Here is a 19636-nt window from a genome sequence, read left to right as displayed (position 1 = left end):
TTCTTCTTTTAAAATCACTTGTGTGGACGTGCATTTAAGAAATAAGTCTGTGTGTAGGCTGGCACAAAGGATAAGAGGAATAGAGACTGTGCTGACTGGAGGGACTGGGCCATGTACTGCGGGCCCACTGCCAATGTATGCGTGAGTGTGTTTCTGTGAGCGTGTACAACAGCAGGATATTGATTTTTACTTATTCTTTGGTGTATTTAGTGAACTAAAACTTCCTCTGTTTTCAAGTTTTGACAAAAGAACCCCCAAGCCAAAGCAGCCAAACACACGCCCTTTACTTCAGGAGAATTACATTGTTGTTTTGTATTATATATATATATATATATATATATACATAATACAAAACAACAATGTACATGACCAACAAAAGAACGACAAGGAATTTAACTGCAGCTCATTTCGTAACCCAGTAAGGATTATTTATTCTTCATACACTGGTCCAGCCTCATATCTCTGAAGCTCCACACTGGTGAGCATGTCGGGCCACTAGTGGGTGCTGTTGCTTGTTTTTCTTATGAAAGCACGCACACGCGCATGCGGAGAAGAATACGGTATGAACATTAACACTGGGAGTACACGGACAGGTGACAAAGCATTCTGGGCGACTATCAACTCTAAAACTGCCAAGTCACTCTGGAGGTAAACGTTGTTGTTATTGCCCGTCGGCTCACATGTGTGCAGAAGAACTATTTATTATGGCCGCGGTTCCAAAATGCAATGGAAGCTTTCAGTTTTTACTTGAGAAAACATGTAAACAGGGCCTGAACCTGAGCGACATGAATCCCACTGCAGGTTGCACGACAAACTATTAAACTTCTCCCGGAAGTTTTAGGTAATTCAATGCAGAATAATAGATTTACTAAAATTTTGCACTGTTAACCTGAAAACTTCACCCTAACTCTTAAAATCGTATTCTTTTTTAAACAGACGTGTGATGCGGAGTTTCAACTGGTCAGGAGTCGCTTCAGTCTTCGGGCTACAAGTATTAAGTGAAACCTTCTCTTATGGGAAGCTGCTTCCACAAATAAATAAAACAATACGGGAGTGATGGCTTTACTGTGCTCTTATATTCATTAGACCCTGCTTTGAATCAATACCTCCCAGTCGTGCTGAGCCATTTGAAAAGAGGTCAAAGCAGTGGGTCGAACCACAGTCAACCCCATTCCTATGAAATATATAACAGAGTTCTAAACTGTTCTGTAAGCAGCAGGAGAACAATAGAAAGAAGTCAGGCGCAGGGCTTTTATGTGCTTTGTTTTGGGGGTTTAAAATAAAGATAAAAGATTGAGAATATTGCATCATTCATTTTCTCTTTAAAAGTGTTTGGTAAAATAAAATGCATTTCAGAAAGATAAAAAAAAAAAACAGATTTTCTATTCGTGCATTCTGCACTAACAACGGGGAATTTTAGGGTTTTCTTCTCTTGCAATGTGATTTTTTCTATTTTAGTTTTTCTTGTCTTTTGCTTATGTTTCCGGAATGTTGATTTCTAAATTTCCATCTATTGAAGAAAAAAAGATTAATTTTACTGTTGTTTATTTTGGTAAAAGGAAGAAACAAGAGTTTCTCATCCGCTTTAAATACAAAAAAAATAGATGCAGATTTTGTAAATATTATTTTAGCCTGACTGAATATTATATTATGTTATTATTGAATACATTTTTCACCAGCAAGTGGCATGAATGGATGGATGGATGGATGGATGGATGGATGGATGGGTGGATGGATGGATGGATGGATGGATGGATGGGTGGATGGATGGATGGATGGATGGATGGATAGGTGGATGGATGGATGGATGGGTGAATGGATGGATGGATGGATGTGCAAAAGTATGTAAAAGAAAAAAATTACAAAAGTTCTCATGTCCTTAAATTCTGAAAAAGATTATGAGAGAATATCCGTGTGTGTTGGTTTGTCAGACTGAGGGCAAGCTGAGCTGGAGATTTTAAAGCTTAAGACTCGAATAAATCTTGGCAATAAAGTTGTTGATGGAGGATTTACTTTTGTTTTGAGGGCGCAGGTCGGCCCTCCGAACGGGCCGCCGGGTTTTTTTTGAGAGGCAGACATACGTTTTTTCATAAGACTGAAGATTCAGATAATTGTTATTGGCATACTGAATCTTTTATACCTTTAATCTTTAATGACGGCTGGTCAATATACTGTATAAACTGTAATACTGTTGAAATTAGTTTATGCCAACAAACTAACAATGGGCCCTGAACTGTATTCGCTTCAGTTTCTACAGATAATCGTCAATAATAATGTGAGCAGCAGGGGGCGCTGAGGAAAGCCGCCCTGAGGAGGCGGGGCTTAGTGGCGATCGCACCAATTACTGATTAACACCAGAGTGACTGACATCAGTGTCATTTCATGTCCGAGACTCGGGGCTTTTTAAATCGCCCCTCGCTCAGTGACTGTGATCGCTCGTATTTATTAATGACTGAAAATCTTAAAAAAAAAAAAAAAAAAGCAGTTTATTTTGCAAATTTGTTTTTTTGATGATTCTTTCAAAACATTCTGAAAAGCTTTGAAAGATGAATTGATGTGTTGTTTGAAAATATACCTGATATACCTTTTGTGTTCCCTAAACTTAGACTGTCATTTCCAGTAAACCAGCCCCAAAACACTTTCATTTTATAAAAGGGATTAATGAAGCTTTGCTTGTATTTGTTTACTAGTAAGTTAATTGCAAATTTCTCCACATGTGAGATAAATAAAGGGATATCTTATCTTATCTTAATAAAACAGTTCTAATAAGTGCTCTCTGTTCAATAGATGTTTAAAAGTACTATAATGTTTCATCACTGGGGGTCTCTCTGAGTCTAAAAAAGCCAAGATTGTATTAATGTGGTTTATAAACGCACGGGATTTAAATTAACATGGGCTGAAATCGAATAATAATGAAGAGCCCCACCTTTGGGCAATAACATTTTTTAAAAATTGCAGCTTTGAATGACATATATGCAAAAAGCAAAAAAGAATTACACAATCGGCAGTTTCTCGGCTAAAAGGCACGAGGACCTGCGTATTCACACGTCCCCCCCCCCGAGCAATTATTTTTCTTCTCCTGCAGAAAAACAAAGACTTAATTTCACCGCGGAGTCGAGGAGTGGGGATAAAATGTACGCTCCGCAACGTGTGCTGATCCTCCCCGAGGCTCCTTCGGAAGATCAACACGGGTTTATCAAGCCCCGTCATTAATTCTCTATTATCCACGTCCCCCCTGCGTTAACCATACCGCACAGCTTCTGATCCCAACAGGAATCCTCCCCTCACACTCACACCGACGGGCTTTAAAGTAGCCGACATTAGTTTATTGCTGGTAAATGTCATGAGGAAAGTTGCACTGCGGTTTAAGTGGAGTTCACTTGGGCTTTGTGGAACAAATGTAAATCTTAACCTAGATTTAGTTGAAGATTTCAATCCAAGTGTGTCAGAATGGATTCGAACTCTCTAATGAGCTCGTTCTGAGTTCCGTTCTCGCTAAATATGCAAGGTAAATGAATCGTATCCGTCTTGAGATATTTTAGGCTGTTTAGAAGAATATTTCCTCATTACATATATACATGATTTCGCTTTACTCACTTCTGTATAGTTTTTTTTGTTGCTCAGCACTTTTTACAATGGCGAATAACCTGTAATATTTATTTCCATTCTGTCTTAGTCTGTTATATAGAATAAATGCATCCACATAAAAGAGATTTTTCTTTCTCCCTTCTATGACGGCACAAACGACAGGGAATCACAAAAAAAAAACTTATGTGCTCAGATTTTACAGAAAAATCAATCATCAACCATCATTAAAAGAGATCCTCTTAAAAACATTTTTTTTTTTTACAAAGTGCTTTTGTAGCGGAGAAATTAAGAATAAAATGACATTTATGATGCAATTGTCAGGACGGGTCTTTTTAAACCAATTATTTTATAAAGACTTATAAAAGTGAGTCATTAGCAGCTTTTTTTTAAGAAAATGATGAAGAATAAATGATTTCAACAAACAACATCATTTCCATTAAATCCCACGTTTCCTGCCGCCCGAGTGCAGGATATTAGTTGAGCATGCAGCAGTGTCGTATAAAATAAACAGTCAAGTTTTATGATGTTAAACAGCATATTTCAGTTCATGAATATGAAATATTGTCTGGCAGATGTTCCAGATCAGAACATCTGGAGGAGTTTATGCTGGTTGATTAATGTACGACTTGAAGACGTGTGTTGTTTTCTGACAGCAGATATATTTTCAGCAGAGAAGCTGCTCTTATTGTGTTGAGAGGCATTTTCTCCGCTGGCTCTCCGTCACTTTTATTTGCACACTTTATCAGAATTTTATTTTTTTTTTCCCCTGAAAGTCTTGAGTTTTGACTTTGTGAGAAATCATCTCCAATGTTGCACCTTTTTTTAAATTTATTTTTTAATAACAATTCCAATTCATTTGGTGAAGTCGTTGCCTCACAGGCTAAAATACCAGCTGGGCCTTTCTGTGTGGAATTTGCATGTTCTCCCTATGTGTGTGTCCTAAATTGACCATGGGTGTTTTTAGTTGTCTGTCTCTCTGTGTGATTGGACTGGTGACCGGTCCAGGGTGTATCCCGTCTTTTGTCCCTGAACGGAATACCTATGGTAAACTGGATGGGGGGGGAAATACACCCAATAGCTTCATTTAAATTCAGCTTCACTCATGAGTGTTTTAATTGATTACCTGCAAAAAAAAAAACCCGCATGCCAGCCATGTGTTCCAGAGTGTAAATTAGGACACTTCATACAGGATCACACTAAAAATTAACCCACAAATTCGATCTAACAAGATATACACAGCATTTTGATGCAAAAACGACCAGCGCTGGCCTCCTGCTGTTCTGTAATGGCCGCATGTTGAATGCTTGAATTAGTGACCTCATCCTGGCTCACTCGTTTTCTCACAAACACACACACACACACACACACACACACACACACACACACACACACACACACACACACACACAGCATAGTGTCACTCTGCGAATGCTGATAGGCAGCATGTGGTTTCTCCCCGACACTAATCTGTCACACACGTGGCGCCCGAAAACGCCATGGACGAACCCACAGGAAGTGCAACGGACTTCCTGCCCCCCGCGGGGCTATCGGGACGCGCAGGCCGAAGCTCGGCGGCGGAGGCAGCGTACGCGAGCAACATTAATATCGCAGCAACGCTGACTCGACAAGCTGTAGCGGTCGACCGCAAAGACGCAACGGCCGAGCTGCAAAGCTTCACAGAGTCGAAACAAAACAAGTGAAGTTGAGTGTCGTGCGTCCGCCCGCTCTGATCCATCGCTGGACCACACCCAGTACGTCATGACTCATCAGCAGCCCCCTCCGTGGTCCGCCCATGACAACAGAAAGAAAGACACAGAGAAAGGGAGGGGAGATCTTCCATGAAAGGAATCGATGAGAGAGGGAGAGAGAGAGAGAGAGAGAGAGAGAGAGAGAGAGAGAGAGAGAGAGAGAGAGAGAGAGAGAGAAAGGGAGGCGAAGATCATCGCTGAGACACAAAGAGAGCAACGAACGCCGGCGCTTTGTGGGCGGGACTCACCAGCTCCACCGATCCATAGTGTTTCCTGCTGAAGTCTCCACGCCTGCAGCCCAAGTCCTCCGAGGCAGAGCTGCAACACAAAACACACAGTCATACACACTGTTTACCCCCTCATCTCACACACACACACACACACACACACACACACACACACACACACACACACACACACACACACACACACACACACACACACACACACACACACACACACACACACACACACACACACACACACACACACACACACACACACACACACACAAACTGTGACCTACACAAGTGAAAGGTGCAACATCTGCTCTCCTCCAGTCCCTCTATCTCAATCTGCCTAATTTAGACTACGACTCCCACTCTTCCCATCTTCTTGTACTCCTCTTTTCTCTCTCTCTCTCTCTCTCTCTCTCTCTCTCTCTCTCTCTCTCTCTCTCTCTCTCTCTCTCTCTCTCTCTCTCTCGTCTTAATCGGAGAGCTGGGGCTGCCTGTGGCGTGGTGACTGGCCGGGAGTGGCAGCCAACCCAGATCTGATTGAGATGTGGACCCGAATTGAATTAGGTTTGAGTGATAGATGGAGCCTGGCTGGGAGAGCAGACTGCCGATCAAATAACCAAATGTACAGGCAGAGTCCAGATGTAAAATGTATGGATGAAAAAAAAGAAAGAAAGAAAGGAAGCAGGAAGTAAGGAAAAGTTCTGCTCACAAGATATCATGAATTGTTCAAGGGTTGAAAAGCAGGAAAAGCATTCAGAGTTCACGCTTCAAAACAGACTGGAATTACATACTAACTTTACAGCAAAAACATAAATTTTCAAAATAAAACTTTATCCTGCTTTGGATGTTAGCTGGAAGTGGAAAACGCAAACTCAACCATAACTTCTAGAATAAAAATACAGAGTTTACCACAATGTTTGTTTGTTAGCTCCAATGAGGTTGTTTTGAGGTACCATTGCATCAAAACTGTAAAACAAACAAACAAGCAAATCAGTCGATAGTCCGGCTCTCTGTCTTTATTTTGGAGCTGTTATTAAAAATACAAACTAGTTGCACATAAATGCAGATTGAATGAGCTCGGCTAGCTGTTTTTATTCTTTACGTTAAATTAAGCTGCTTCACTCCAACAAAGAGAGCAGCTGCAACGCTTAAAAAGTAAGCCAGCAATCTGCGTTTCAGCTATTTGTGTGGAAAAGTCAACGTTCCTGAGAAAAATCCCAACAGAAATTAGTCGTCTGTTTACATTTTTTGCGTTCATATTTGAACCAAAAAACCCCAAAACGTATAAAATGCAAACGTAAAGGAAAAGTTTAGCTTTACACACAGTAAAAACAACCCAACCTAATTTCAAAGACGTTATCCTTTAAACTCAGTGACGAATAAAAAGATGAAGACGACTCTTGTATCTTTAACAATTTGTTTTGGACTGCGTTTAGCGTTAGCTTAGCATAAAGGCTGAGAAACAATATGGGAATCGAGAGCCGAGCTTATTACAACTTTGAAATCCTGCCTATTTTGGAAGCAGTGGACAAAAGATATACCAGATGTAAATTATACTCGTTTCCTTTTTTTCTCTCTTCAAACAGAGACATGCTGGCTATTTTCGATATTTACGCCAAGATATCGCACAATTACACTTAAAACTATAATAAAAATAAGCCAGCAATAAGCGATTCGGCTGATTGTGTGAGAAATCAATGTCCTTGGGGATAAATCACAAGAAAAACTAGTCAGTTATTTAGTTATTCTTGGGTTCATAAATGAGTTAAGATGAACTGAAGGCGCCCTGTGCTGCAGTCTGATTATTACATTAGTTTTACAGCGCAGTGACGACACCAAGACTACCGTCTGTGGAGTTCAGTGATATTGTTCACAGAGCTCCACAGATGTATCACTGGTTATCTTCAGTCACCATCATCATATTACTATTGATCCGGCCTTGTCCAACTGGATGAATTACTTTATTGTGTTGAAAAAAGCCAGAAATCATAGAAGTGAATTAGAAAAATGGACATAATGTGACCATACCTCTTGTTTTTCCTTTTTAGTAATCATGACGTCAGCAAAAAAAGATGTTATACAACAACAAAAATTAAGTTAATGCACCAACATCAGGGGCGGCAAGGGTTAAAATATAAAGCCCGACACAAACACAGGGGATAATGTGCAACTGCTGCAGGGTAACACGTTGTATGTACTGTCAAGAGATGAAATTATCACCCCACAAACACACACATAGAGATTACACAGGGACGAGGTGAACGAAATGATAGCTTACAAATCACAGCGCCACAAAACATGAGAGTCAAACAGTAATTAAGAAAACCTGCCACTGTGGTGAGCTGATGGCACCATGACGTCGGCAAAAAGAGAGGTGACGCAAGTGTTCGGCTCAAGATCTTCATCTATAGTTTGACACTTTCAGGGTGAAATGAAAGAAAAACAAAACTACCTCTCTTGTGTTTGGCTCGTAATCCCTAAAGGAACATCATCTTCATAACAATAGTGTGTTTTTTGAGGAGGAAAGTATATAAACTTGCAATGTGCAAATGCAAATATACAACTTCCTCACTGTGCTGAACCGCAAAATACCCCCCCCCAAAACAACATTCCCAATTTAACTGGAGGTTTTGATGCTTCTCCTTTGTAAACTCAACTTCTGCAAAATAGTTTTTTAAGGAACTTTATTAATGTATTTTTTTTTTTGGTTACAAGAAGTAGAACTTTATTATAGTTTTGGTTTCAAAACATAAGCTTGCAAATGCCTCAAGAGAATTGCATTTCAAGCTCAAATTGTAATGTCTAATCCATTACTGTAACAACCATTACTGATAGTGAATACCAGAAGCAAAGGGAGAGCGTAGAGCCACTGTATATGTGCATTCAGAATAGAGGAAATATTGGCAACAGCTTATTAGCAGCTTCTAAACTCTCAGACTGGAACCTAAGCCTCCAAAAGCAGAAAAGCACATAAAAGTAATGTGATGTTACAGTTCAGATCAAACAGGAGAATCTATAATTTTTACATGCTTCAAACATAACTAACCTCCAACCAAAGGAATTCCTCATGGAGGAGATCAGCATCGGTTGCCATGGAGACGCTCCCTGCTCAGTGTGTCACACGGTGATGTTGCTGCCTGACCTACAGAGTTAGCATCTATATGAGCTAACGGCTATCATGCTAGCGATGCTAACTCGGTTCCACACACAAATGTGGCGTTGGCGACGGTCTGCACTCTACCGAGTGTAGCTCTAGTTTTCTTACATTTTCCGACTTTGGCGCTTCGGACTTCTTCCACGATATGCAAATGTTAATATACCAATAGAAATATATTTTATTGCACAACCTTAGGGTGCGTCCGAATTGTCCCTCCTGTCTCCTTTCCTATCCATTTCTCCTTAACCTCCGGAAGTGTTTCAGTGGTGGCCGTGAAAAGGAGCGTTGGAATTCTCAAAGCTAAGGAAAGGAGGCTCAATGCTTCCTTTAGAACCTCCTTTCGCCTAGGAAACACTGATGCGTCCTTTTCCAAAGGAGACCAGATCATGCATGCATCAGTTTTAATAAAAGATGCCTGCTGACATTATTTCCCTGCATATCTTGCAGGTTCCGGTGGCATTTAGCATGTGTGAGGATGTATCTGCAGGCTAATCCGAGCGCTGCTGTCATCAGCATGTTTCCTGCCGGGGCTCTCTGACAGATATTTTAAGTTGGCACTCTACAGAAAGTAGACGTTGACGGATGAATAAACGTTTTAAACCTTCTTCTGTGTCCCAGGAGAGGTATTTTTTATTTTTATTTTTTTCATAACCTCAGTGAGTTGACTTCTTTTTTTGTTTTTGGTTCAAACTAACCTGGAAGCTCATCTTATTGGTGGACGTGGTTTTAGGCCGCGAGCCGTCCGGCTGTCATTTGGACGGTCAATTTTCGGAAAAGCTGTCTGGAAAAATGCCGGACGTGTTACTCAAAGCCTCTAAAATATGTCCGTTACTACTTGTCACCGATTAATTTCGCCTAAATTCATCTTTTTCTGCCAAAATATAGCGAATTATCGGCTCGAGTAAACAACTCGCGACTGACTTCCCGGTTTGTATTACGCCCAGTGACGAGCAACGTGATAGGTCAATTAATACCATATGGTGAATACCTTTTGAAAGGCGACCTCTGATTGGTTCTTAATTCTCTGACTCATCCTGGTGCGTTCAAATGCTGAAGCAGAGAGGAGGAATTTAGATGAATTTTCTTTCCAAAATGCTGATGAATTATATCTTTGGACCTTAGATTGATCTAATTTTTCATTTCCAAATTGTTGACACATGTTTGGATAACTGCACATCATTCATGCTTTTCATTGAAGGATAAAATACGTAGTTATTACTTGAAAATGTTGTCATCTCAGCCCAAATTTTGCGTAATAATACAAAAAGTGAAAACACTCAAGAGTGGGGTTTTCTTTGGGACGAAAACGTCTTGGGTTTCTAAAAACGTTTCCGTCCACATGAAGACATCAGAAACTCTGAAAGCATCGTAGTACTTCTATCAGGTCAGTAGAGGTGGCGTATCGCTGCTAAAGAAACACAGCAACAACAGAGAATAAAACGAAGCATAAACATGACAGTCTCGCGAGTCGTTTCTTTAGAACCATTATCGAAAATGATGAGAAACGTTGTTGGACAAAAGTCAGATTTTGCGTCAGTGATTTTCTGTAAATATATCTTGGTTTATAGCCTTCAGGAATCTTCAAATACTGGTTTCTGTCTTCCAATAATGCCTCAAAGGAGGCTTTTCTCTTTTTTACTTTACAAGCAGTCAACATGTGCCTTAACCATGTTAGGTCATATCTGGCTTTTTCTGGTTTCTTTGTTAAAAGCTAAAAGTACAGTACACATCACTTTTTCTGGCAAAATCACATTTTGTGCATAACTTTAGTATTATATGGTGTTTAGAATGAGAACACAGGTTTGTACAAGTTATTTTTGAAGACAATCAGTAACAATTTTGTGATAATTAGAGACATTTTTAATTCAGAGTTTCAATTTGCAAACTTTTTTTTTTGTTTCACTTAAGATTGACATTTAGTTTAAAAAAAAAATAATGAAGAAAAGTAGGTCCTGAAGTCTAATTAACAGCACCAGAGTGTTATCCATTTACACATATTTCAAAGAGTGGCCACTGAAGGGTTGAAGTGAGAGGTGTTTCACCACATGTGGGAGGTTTTGTTTCTCTCAGACTAAACAGATAAGAAACATACAAAGTGCGCCGAGGCCTCTTGAAAGCTCAATTCAATGAATCCCCTCAGTGCCTGCATAGACAACCATTTCTCATTTAAATACTTCTGAATTAAAAAGTGAATCATAAGGATGTTATTCCAGACTCCTTCATTTAATCTCTCTTTCGGACACAGAATTTGGATCTATGGTACAATATCATGTGCAAACATCCTTAGCGCTTGCCTTTAAGTACTTTTTAATATTTCAGAATTTTAAGTAAAATTTTAAGTGAAGTTTTCTTTAACAGTGTTTGGCACAGCAAGACAATACAACATGCGCCGTAGTAAACTTGAGCTCAGATTCTTCACAATGAAGCTCAAAGCTTCACCTGAAGCGCCACTAGGAGGCACTTAAACGTAACACCCGTCATTTTTCAGTGACATGCATTCATGTCCCTTCTTGAAATTTTTAGAAAATCCTGCACACGCGGCACGATGTTCAACACAACTATTCAATCACGTTTGCTGCGACTCATTCATTTTTAATTACCATGGCAGAGACGTGGCGTAATGAGGAAACACAGAGATCAAATACGAGCCTATTAAAGGGTTTATTTTGCATTGGGGTTGCATGATGTGTGGTGACCTTGCGCTATGCATTAATGTTTAGTGCTGTGATAAATACGAGCACTTATACAGACGTAGATAAATAACCCATTAGCATTGTTGTCGTGGGGGGGGGGGGTTAAGCCTCGGGTCTGCTACAGCGGTACTATGTGTCTTTATGTGTAGAAAATACATTACTATTCATCCTAGGTCACTGAAATGTTTCAAATAATTCACTTCTTATATTAAGGAGTCTATCTGGGAAGCGTCTATCTGGGAAGCATCTATCTGGGAAAAAACCACTAGCGTCTAAGTGGGAAGTGTCTATCTGGGATGAATCCGCTACAGCTTCTGCAGACGCGTTAGTGAGCGAGTTAAAGCCATAATGGTTTGAAAGCTGCTCACAATTTCTCGACTTGAACTCTGCACTGCAGAGCTCCAGACTGTCGCTCTGCAAGACTCGCAACGGTCGTTTTGCCAAAGAAAAATGACTTTGAAAGCTTCGTACCAGAGAGAAGCAGGTCTGGAAGAGAAACAGGTAAAATGGATATTCATTACTCAGCGGCTGCCCTCGGTAATGGAGTACGGGAAAGGTTACAAATCGTGGTTTCTGTCCCAAGACGGCGGCCACTGAAAGGCTCCATCCTGCACGTGGAATGTAAAGTATAAATCACACCGCCACCCGTCATACTAACCATTGAGAAGGAGCCAAACCTTTCTACTTCTACTTAATAAAAGTTCTGACTCCTCAGTCACTCCTCCAGTGACTCTTTGTGAGCTAAAAAAAAAAAAAAAGAAGAAGAAAATCTCAAATCCAGCAAAGCTCGGACGAGTAAAAACATTCATTATCTTTCCCGCTTAATCCGTAATGTGCAACACAATACCTTAAACTGGATCAACAATATGGAACATTCATTTGTTCCCTATTTGCACAAAAATACTGGGAGGAGTCAGACGAGGTGAGAGGCGTTTCCTCACCTGGATCTCCATGACTTTTATTAATGGACTTGAAGAGACTTTCTGTGTTGTACCTTCAATTTCTTTCTTCTTTTTTTTTTCCAATTTGCAATTTATTTCCGCTGTTTTTATTTGATAACTTCCTCCACAAACATGTTCAACCCCACATTTCTGTGCACGTGGGAACGCCAATCACTTTAAGGATGAACGCAAGCAAGCAAACACGGAAGCGGTACCAAGTTCTTCTGTAAAAAACACAACCAAGCGCACAGTATTTGAACACACTTAAAGGTCCTGGTGTTATTTTCAAGAAAATCATCTGCAAAGCACAAACTGAAGGTGCAATCTATTGCAGAATTGAGCACGTTCATAATCAAAGTGCCATTACCCCTATGTCACACTGAATGGGATCAAATGATAGAAGAGATGGACCAAATATTCCCAATTTAAAAACATCCAACTATCGTAAGAAGATTCATGCATTTTTATTACCTGTGGATCCCACAGTCATTAGCAATAATACCTTATGATGTGGAAATCATGAGGAAGTCAAGCGAAAAAAGAAATCACGATTTGGCGTGAGACAGAGCATATGCAGCGAGAGGTGGAGGGTGGCTCACGCTGTGTGAGTGGGTGGTTACACACACACACACACACACACACACACACACACACACACACACACACACACACACACACACACACACACACACACACACACACACACACACACACACACATTGAAAACCCCATTTATAAATATAAGACATTGATGATTCAACTCTTTCTGCAGAAACTGTCATGGTCAGTTTCATGTCATCACTGTTTCCTTCCTTTCCTGAAATGGTGCAATATGGTGGGGGGGAAATGAAAAAATAAATACATAAATAAAGACCTTTTCTCCAGGCAGCTGGGTGTCATAAGAGCCACTGTACTATGACTGTACACACTCTGGGTCTGTGTGTTGTACTGTCACTGCAGCCCAAAGCTCTGCAGCACTGGCATTTTCCCACATCCATCCAGAGCAGGAAGCTGGAAATGAGCTGCTGGAGAGCAACCTTGAACTACATCTTAACTCAGCTGCACACTTAAAGCCTCTGATTCGGTGTGTGTGTGTGTGTGTGTGTGTGTGTGTGTGTGTGTGTGTGTGTGTGTGTGTGTGTGTGTGTGTGTGTGTGTGTGTGTGTGTGTGTGTCCACACAGCCTACTCTCTGCTGCATGCATCCTGCACTGAGAAGCATGTCATGAATAATGCATTTTTTTCCGTGTGCATGCTGTAATGCAAATGATCCGAAGGGGAGGCCGATCAATTAATGAACCTGTTTTTTTTTGTTTTTTTAAAGACGTTAAACTAAACACAAAGCAGCGCAAAACCAACCCCAAAACAAAACAAAACAAAAACAACCGTGTGGTTTAATTAAAAGCTTATCTGATGATCGCCGCCAGCACTTCCACACCGGAGACTTGTGGATTCTCAGTTCCGCAGATAAGAGTGAATTGTTAAAGACGAATAGAATAAGCACTCGGTGCGTAAAAGTATCAAAACTCAACACAGACGATGAAATAATCAACCAATCAAACTTGGTAATGAGGCACTTTGCGCGCAGACCGGCGCCTTTGCGCACCAGGAGTTTAAAAAAAACGCAAAAATGCTGCAGGGAAACGACAAAAACCAGCATAGAGAGAGGGATGCATTCAACAGATGAGTCGTGGTGGCATGCATTCACACAGGTAAAAGAGGAAAGGGTTGGGGTTTTTTTTCTTTTGGAGGGGGAGTATTTTTTTTTTTTACCGCTGATTGAACGTCAACAGTTTGGTAGAGGCTGGATCCACACTGTTCATGTCCCCATGCGATGTTATTCCAGCGGATAAGGAGACGATGACAACAACAAACCGGCGTCTTTTTCTTTCCCCCTCAGCTCCGTTTCTCCGGTTGTGTTTTTTTTTTTTTTCTTCTTCTTCTTCCTTGAGCTCCGCTAAGAGCGCACGAACATCACTGCGGCGCAAAGTCCCGAGAACAGCTGATCCAAATGCGCACAGGGCAGGCGGCGTTTCTGCTCAGCGCACGATGATGGAGCTCATCTATAGGAGCTGCTGCTGTGTTTTTACCGTGATCTCTCTCTCTCTCTCTCTCTCTCTCTCTCTCTCTCTCTCTCTCTCTCATTAATGGTGCATGTCACTCCAATCTTTAGCTGCAGGCTCTGCACTGAAGAGAGAGGAAGAAAAAAAAAAAAAAGGGGGGGGGGGGTCTAAAATCGAGACAATCCGGAAAAGCTTCTCATTCTTGAATTACCATAATAGACACGAAAGGTTTCAATATCCATATCAGCGTGCAGGTTGCAGCCCATTGAGAAAATGTATTGTGTTTTTTTTTAGCCTGCATCTGAAAAACAAACAAAGACTGAGACTGTCTCTGAGAATGTAGTTGAATCATTTAAGAAAAATAAGTTATAAGAGGAAGTGGGCTCAAATCTATGAATCATAATGCAAATGTTTGACTTTACTTCGTGTGTTAGTCACACTTCTATTTGAATCAACAAACAAGTAAAGAAATACAAAGACTTGATTGATCCCGAGCAGGAAGAGTAGATTATCTCTTTTCAGGAAAACTATTGTGAAATACATGTAAACTTGCAAGCCTGTGATATTGAAGAACATTTCAAGACATTGGGCGTAATGTACCACTATCCTGTATAAAGTGTGCTCAACTGCAGGTTCATGCAAAAATACATTTTGCATCGACTCTGCATGTGTTTTGCATGAAATGAACTAAGAGTGACATCCAGTGTAAACAGTAGTATTGAAATTAGGCTTTTGTGTGCATTATACTCTTTTTTTTTTTTTTTTACATGAAAACTATCTGCTGGAAATGATTTTGTGTTCCTCTCCGTTTGCTTGTATTCACCACGGGGTGATTGGATGGAGTCCACACACGTATGACACGCAGTGTCATTGGAGTTAGAAGTGTTGGTGGAGGAAGTTTTGTAATATGTTATTCCAAACAAAATGGAAGTTGGCCAAATGCAGTGGTAGATGATCATCACAATGTCAAAGTTTGAGATAAAACACAGAAAATAGAGTAATAACACCAGTGAATTAAAGTCACAGAGAGTTAAACAAAACAAAGCCTCGAAAAAAGAAAAGAAAAATAATAATAATTTCTCATGAAAACATAAGATTGAGCAAAAAAAGTAGTGGTGGGCCAGTGGAGAAAACGATTCCCACCACAACAACAGCAACTCTTCTCAAGGCTGACCTGCTCTGTACACCATTCTAATCTACTAGCACATTGCGGTGCCACTCCAATCTTTCTCCCTCCTTCACTCCGACCAGTTAATGAGAACAACTCCTGACTTTCCCAGTTGGTTTGTTTAGAATTCCCGGCAGCAGGTGTTCATCCTTTCTGTTTGGAATTAGGCCAAGTGTAGTAATAATAAATACTTGATTGCTTTCTAATACGCAGCAGAGCCTCAAGGTGTCAATGTGAGTAAATTATTGATAGTGTCTTTCCCCCCCAAAAAAAAATCCCTCCCGAGTGGAACTGTAAAGTTGCTGGAATATTAATGTCAACCAGACTCCATCACAACTCAGCAAATACTAAAAGAAAGTGCTAATAACGGATTGTCACCTATGATATAAAGCATTTCTCTTAAAGGAGACACAGATCCTTGTGTTTCTTTAACCCCTCCAACCCTCAGCGATCTTTCATTCGTATGAGCTCCCCTGCGTTGTGTTTTTTTTTAACCAATAATCCCACCTCAACTGCAGGGGCAGGTGAGGATGAGGTCATCTGTTCATTTGTGCCGCTCTCACCTTTCCAACTCATCATCTCCTTTTCTCTCCTGACTCCTTCTTTTTCTTTTGCATGTTCCTGTTTAATAACACAAAGAAAGTGACCCTGAACGCAACGGTTCTGCACTCAGACGTCTGAGAGGATATTTCTGTCATTGCAAACATCAGCTTCTCCACCTTTATGTGGTGTTGGCACCGTGGCTGGATTTAATCTCCGTTTCAGATCAGACAAGGCCCTGTTGTTGTTGTTGTTGTTCTTGTGAAAAAAGAGCAAAAAAAACAAAAAAAACAAAGATGAAGAGGATCCCAAACATACATAGGTTTTTTGGTTGCTTTTTTTTAAACATACAAACAGCACCCACTAGTGGTCTGAGAGGAAAATGTCATTTTGCCATCCAAACGCAAAACTTTTGTAAAACAAATACAAAAATGATGCATTTTTACTTGAAACGTTGCCTAAGCGGGGTCTATAAGCAGACACGTCTAACAGCAGTGGTTCTCAAAGTTTGGGGCGGGGCCTACCTGGTGTCCGCCGGACAGTTTTAGGCCCCGCCCACTCAAGCCAAAACGATCGGGTTCCCCCCCCCCCCGTAATTCTTAAAAAGTTTCCCGTCCACACGGCATCGGCGCAGGAAATATCTGTGTCCACACGTCACTATGAAAAACTACTCAAAACGATGTAGTGCATATGCCAGGCCTATAGGTGGCGCTGCAACTCGGCCACAGAATTACACCACAAACAGAGACGAAGACAGACAGCATGCAACAATGGAGAATATGTTGGATTTGTTGTATTGAAAAATCCAACATATATCATCTTATTAGGCCAACGAGCACCAGCAGCTTCTGCAGCTCGATCAGGAGCAGGTCGTTGGTGTTGTTAAGAGACGTCGAGGAGAGTTCATGCAAAATGGAAAAAAGTCATGACAGAGAGACAGACAGGTGCTTTTAAGACCCTTTTTCTTACAGAAGCAATTTATAGCGTGATTGTAATAATAATAATAATAATAATACATGTAATTTGGAGGCGCCTTTCAAGTCACCTTACGGAAAATAAGAGCGTAAAACATCAATAGATCTTAAAAACAAGAAGTACACAGTGTCAAACTAAAGTGCATAAGCCAGTGATTGTCATTTGTTTTTGTTTTGTAACATCCTAGACTTTAGGCCATGCATTGAGTTTAATCTACCCGTCCATCCCAGTTTAATCTCAGCCGATGTGACTTTAGAAGAATGGAAGTTTCATAAATAGATGCGTAACGGCTGTATCATGGCCCCATTTCCCCTGCAGTCCTTTCCTTTGTTTAGTTTTTTTTCCTGTTCTTTATTTTCCTTTACTCTTTTCTCAAATGTCCCTTGAGTTTACATGTATGTTGCTCATCCACCGAGTGATAATAACACTAATGTTCCCGCCAGGGGAAGGTCACAGAGGTGAAACTCAGTGACAGATGTGCTATATACCTTTAAAGAAATAAAAGTTATTTTAAATGTGTGAAGCGACTGTAAACACCAATTACAGAGGTAAAATGTGTAAAATCAGTCATTTTACACCCGTGCAGGGTGAGACCTGATTTTCTGTGTAGACAAACAGGTTTAGATGCACTTCGGAGGACAATGTGTGTCGGAACATGGACGCTTTAATTCCTCAAATCTCCTCATCAAATCATGGGAATGACTTCAGAAATGGATTTTTAGTGAGATTCTCTTTGAAGCCGGGATACTGTAGAGGCATCAAAGTGGGAAAGAAAAAAGAAGACGACATCTGGTACTAAAAACTGCTGCAATTATAAACAATACCCTCTTGATTTGTTTACATCCGACTGCAGAGGCTTAAATTAGCTTTGCATGAAGAAGAAAATGGAGTTTCACACAGAACAAGGGCTGGATTCCGTAAGATTTCTAACAGGTGGGAACAATTACTGTGATGAGAAAAGGTTTCACGTGCGTTACAATTGGATGGGATGAAGAAAAAGAAGGAAGAGTGTACTTTAACTCTGTATAATCTTTATCAGTCATGGGACAAGATCTGGTAAGCTGATCTAAATGAACAATAATACAGTAATAACAGCCAGAGAATCCAAGCTCATTCTTCCTAAACTTGCACACATAAAATGTATAAAAGTCGTCTTTCTGGTACCTTTTAAAGCAAAAATATTTCTAAAAACGCATTAAACTGGTGGACATCGGTTGTGTATGGAATGTGACAACAAGCTGGAAGATTATTTACAGAAGTCCTCTGAGAAATCTCTTCAATTATAAATATCACAATGGAACCGTCGACTGTTTTTCCACACAGTTTTCTTAAGAGTAGCAGACAAAACAAAACCAACTGAGAAATCATCATGATGCTGCCATGAAATATAACTGGCTCTATAGCAGACGAGCATTAGAATCCATGTCGTGTTGACAAGGTGAGTTTTGTAAAAAAAAACAAACGTGCATGCCAAACGCTGCAAAATGGAGATTTTTCTTTTGGGGGGGGGGGGGGGGGGGTGATTCCACTATATTTTGCACTAATATAGACTTCTTGAAAACATAACACTCTGTACCACAACAAAGACAACAACAACAAAAAACTATGTCAGAGAGACAATTCTTCATTCTCTCTGTGTTTCTTGCTTTTGTGAACACACACACACCCACACACACACACAGACACACACACACACACACACACACACACACACACACACACACACACACACACACACACACACACACACACACACACACACACACACACACACACACAAAAGAGTGCAGGAATGCTCAGCTCAAGCTACACAGCACTCAGCTGCTCATCAATTTTTAATCAGTAGAAACCCCCCTCTGTGACAGGAAAACACCTAAAGTCTCTCTCTCGCTCTCTCTCGCTCTCTCTCTCGCTCCCCCTCCCTCCCTCCCTTTAAAAATAGCTCGTGTTGAAATGCAGCTTTAATCTGCAACAGCCTGAAGCCGGAGGAAAAATGAAGCCCATTGAAAGGAGAGCAGAGAAAATAAAGGCATCGTTTTCCTTCGTGTCACGATCGGGTTACAACCGACCAAACTGAGATACCTGAACTACCCCTCCACCCCTCCACCCCCACCCCCACCCCTAATTAGAGCCCCGGGGCTGCTTACTCACACATGCATGTGCACAGGCACAAAGGCATATTCATGCATGTTACATAAACACAACTTGACCTCACACTGTCCCTCAGTTACACTATGTCATGCACTGGCCCCTGTGGCCTTTGGCCTTTTTTTTTTTTTTTTGTATAGGGACTGATGAAAACACACTCTTTACAGGAGAAGTGAGACCAGAGAGAAGCTCCGCTTGTAGAGATCAGTTTATGCAATCATTCAATAAAATGACTGCACAGACAAGGAGCAAGTGTAATGTGAGCAACAGTTTGCTTCAGGTGACGTAATCCATTGATTCCTTCTAAAACGAGACAGAAGCAACAGAGACGCAGGATGTGAGCCCTCAGCCAACAGCTGCAATATATTTAATGGATAA

At 40.7% G+C, this 19636-nt stretch overlaps 1 protein-coding gene across 1 annotated transcript in view; it reads right to left on the bottom strand.

Moving 5' to 3' along the window:
• Positions 1–19636, bottom strand: part of garnl3 (GTPase activating Rap/RanGAP domain like 3) — an 84134-nt gene that overhangs the window by 49170 nt on the left and 15328 nt on the right. The window contains exon 2 of the mRNA XM_080476937.1: positions 5585–5654. Coding sequence (XP_080333063.1) covers positions 5585–5654 — 70 coding nt within the window. The remainder of the gene's footprint in view (positions 1–5584; positions 5655–19636) is intronic.

This window comes from Lipophrys pholis (genome assembly GCF_963383615.2).
Source record: "Lipophrys pholis genome assembly, chromosome: 12".
NCBI lineage: Eukaryota > Metazoa > Chordata > Actinopteri > Blenniiformes > Blenniidae > Lipophrys > Lipophrys pholis.
The sequence above is the reverse complement of the archived record's forward strand: the minus strand, read 5'-3'. Positions and strand labels throughout refer to the sequence as shown.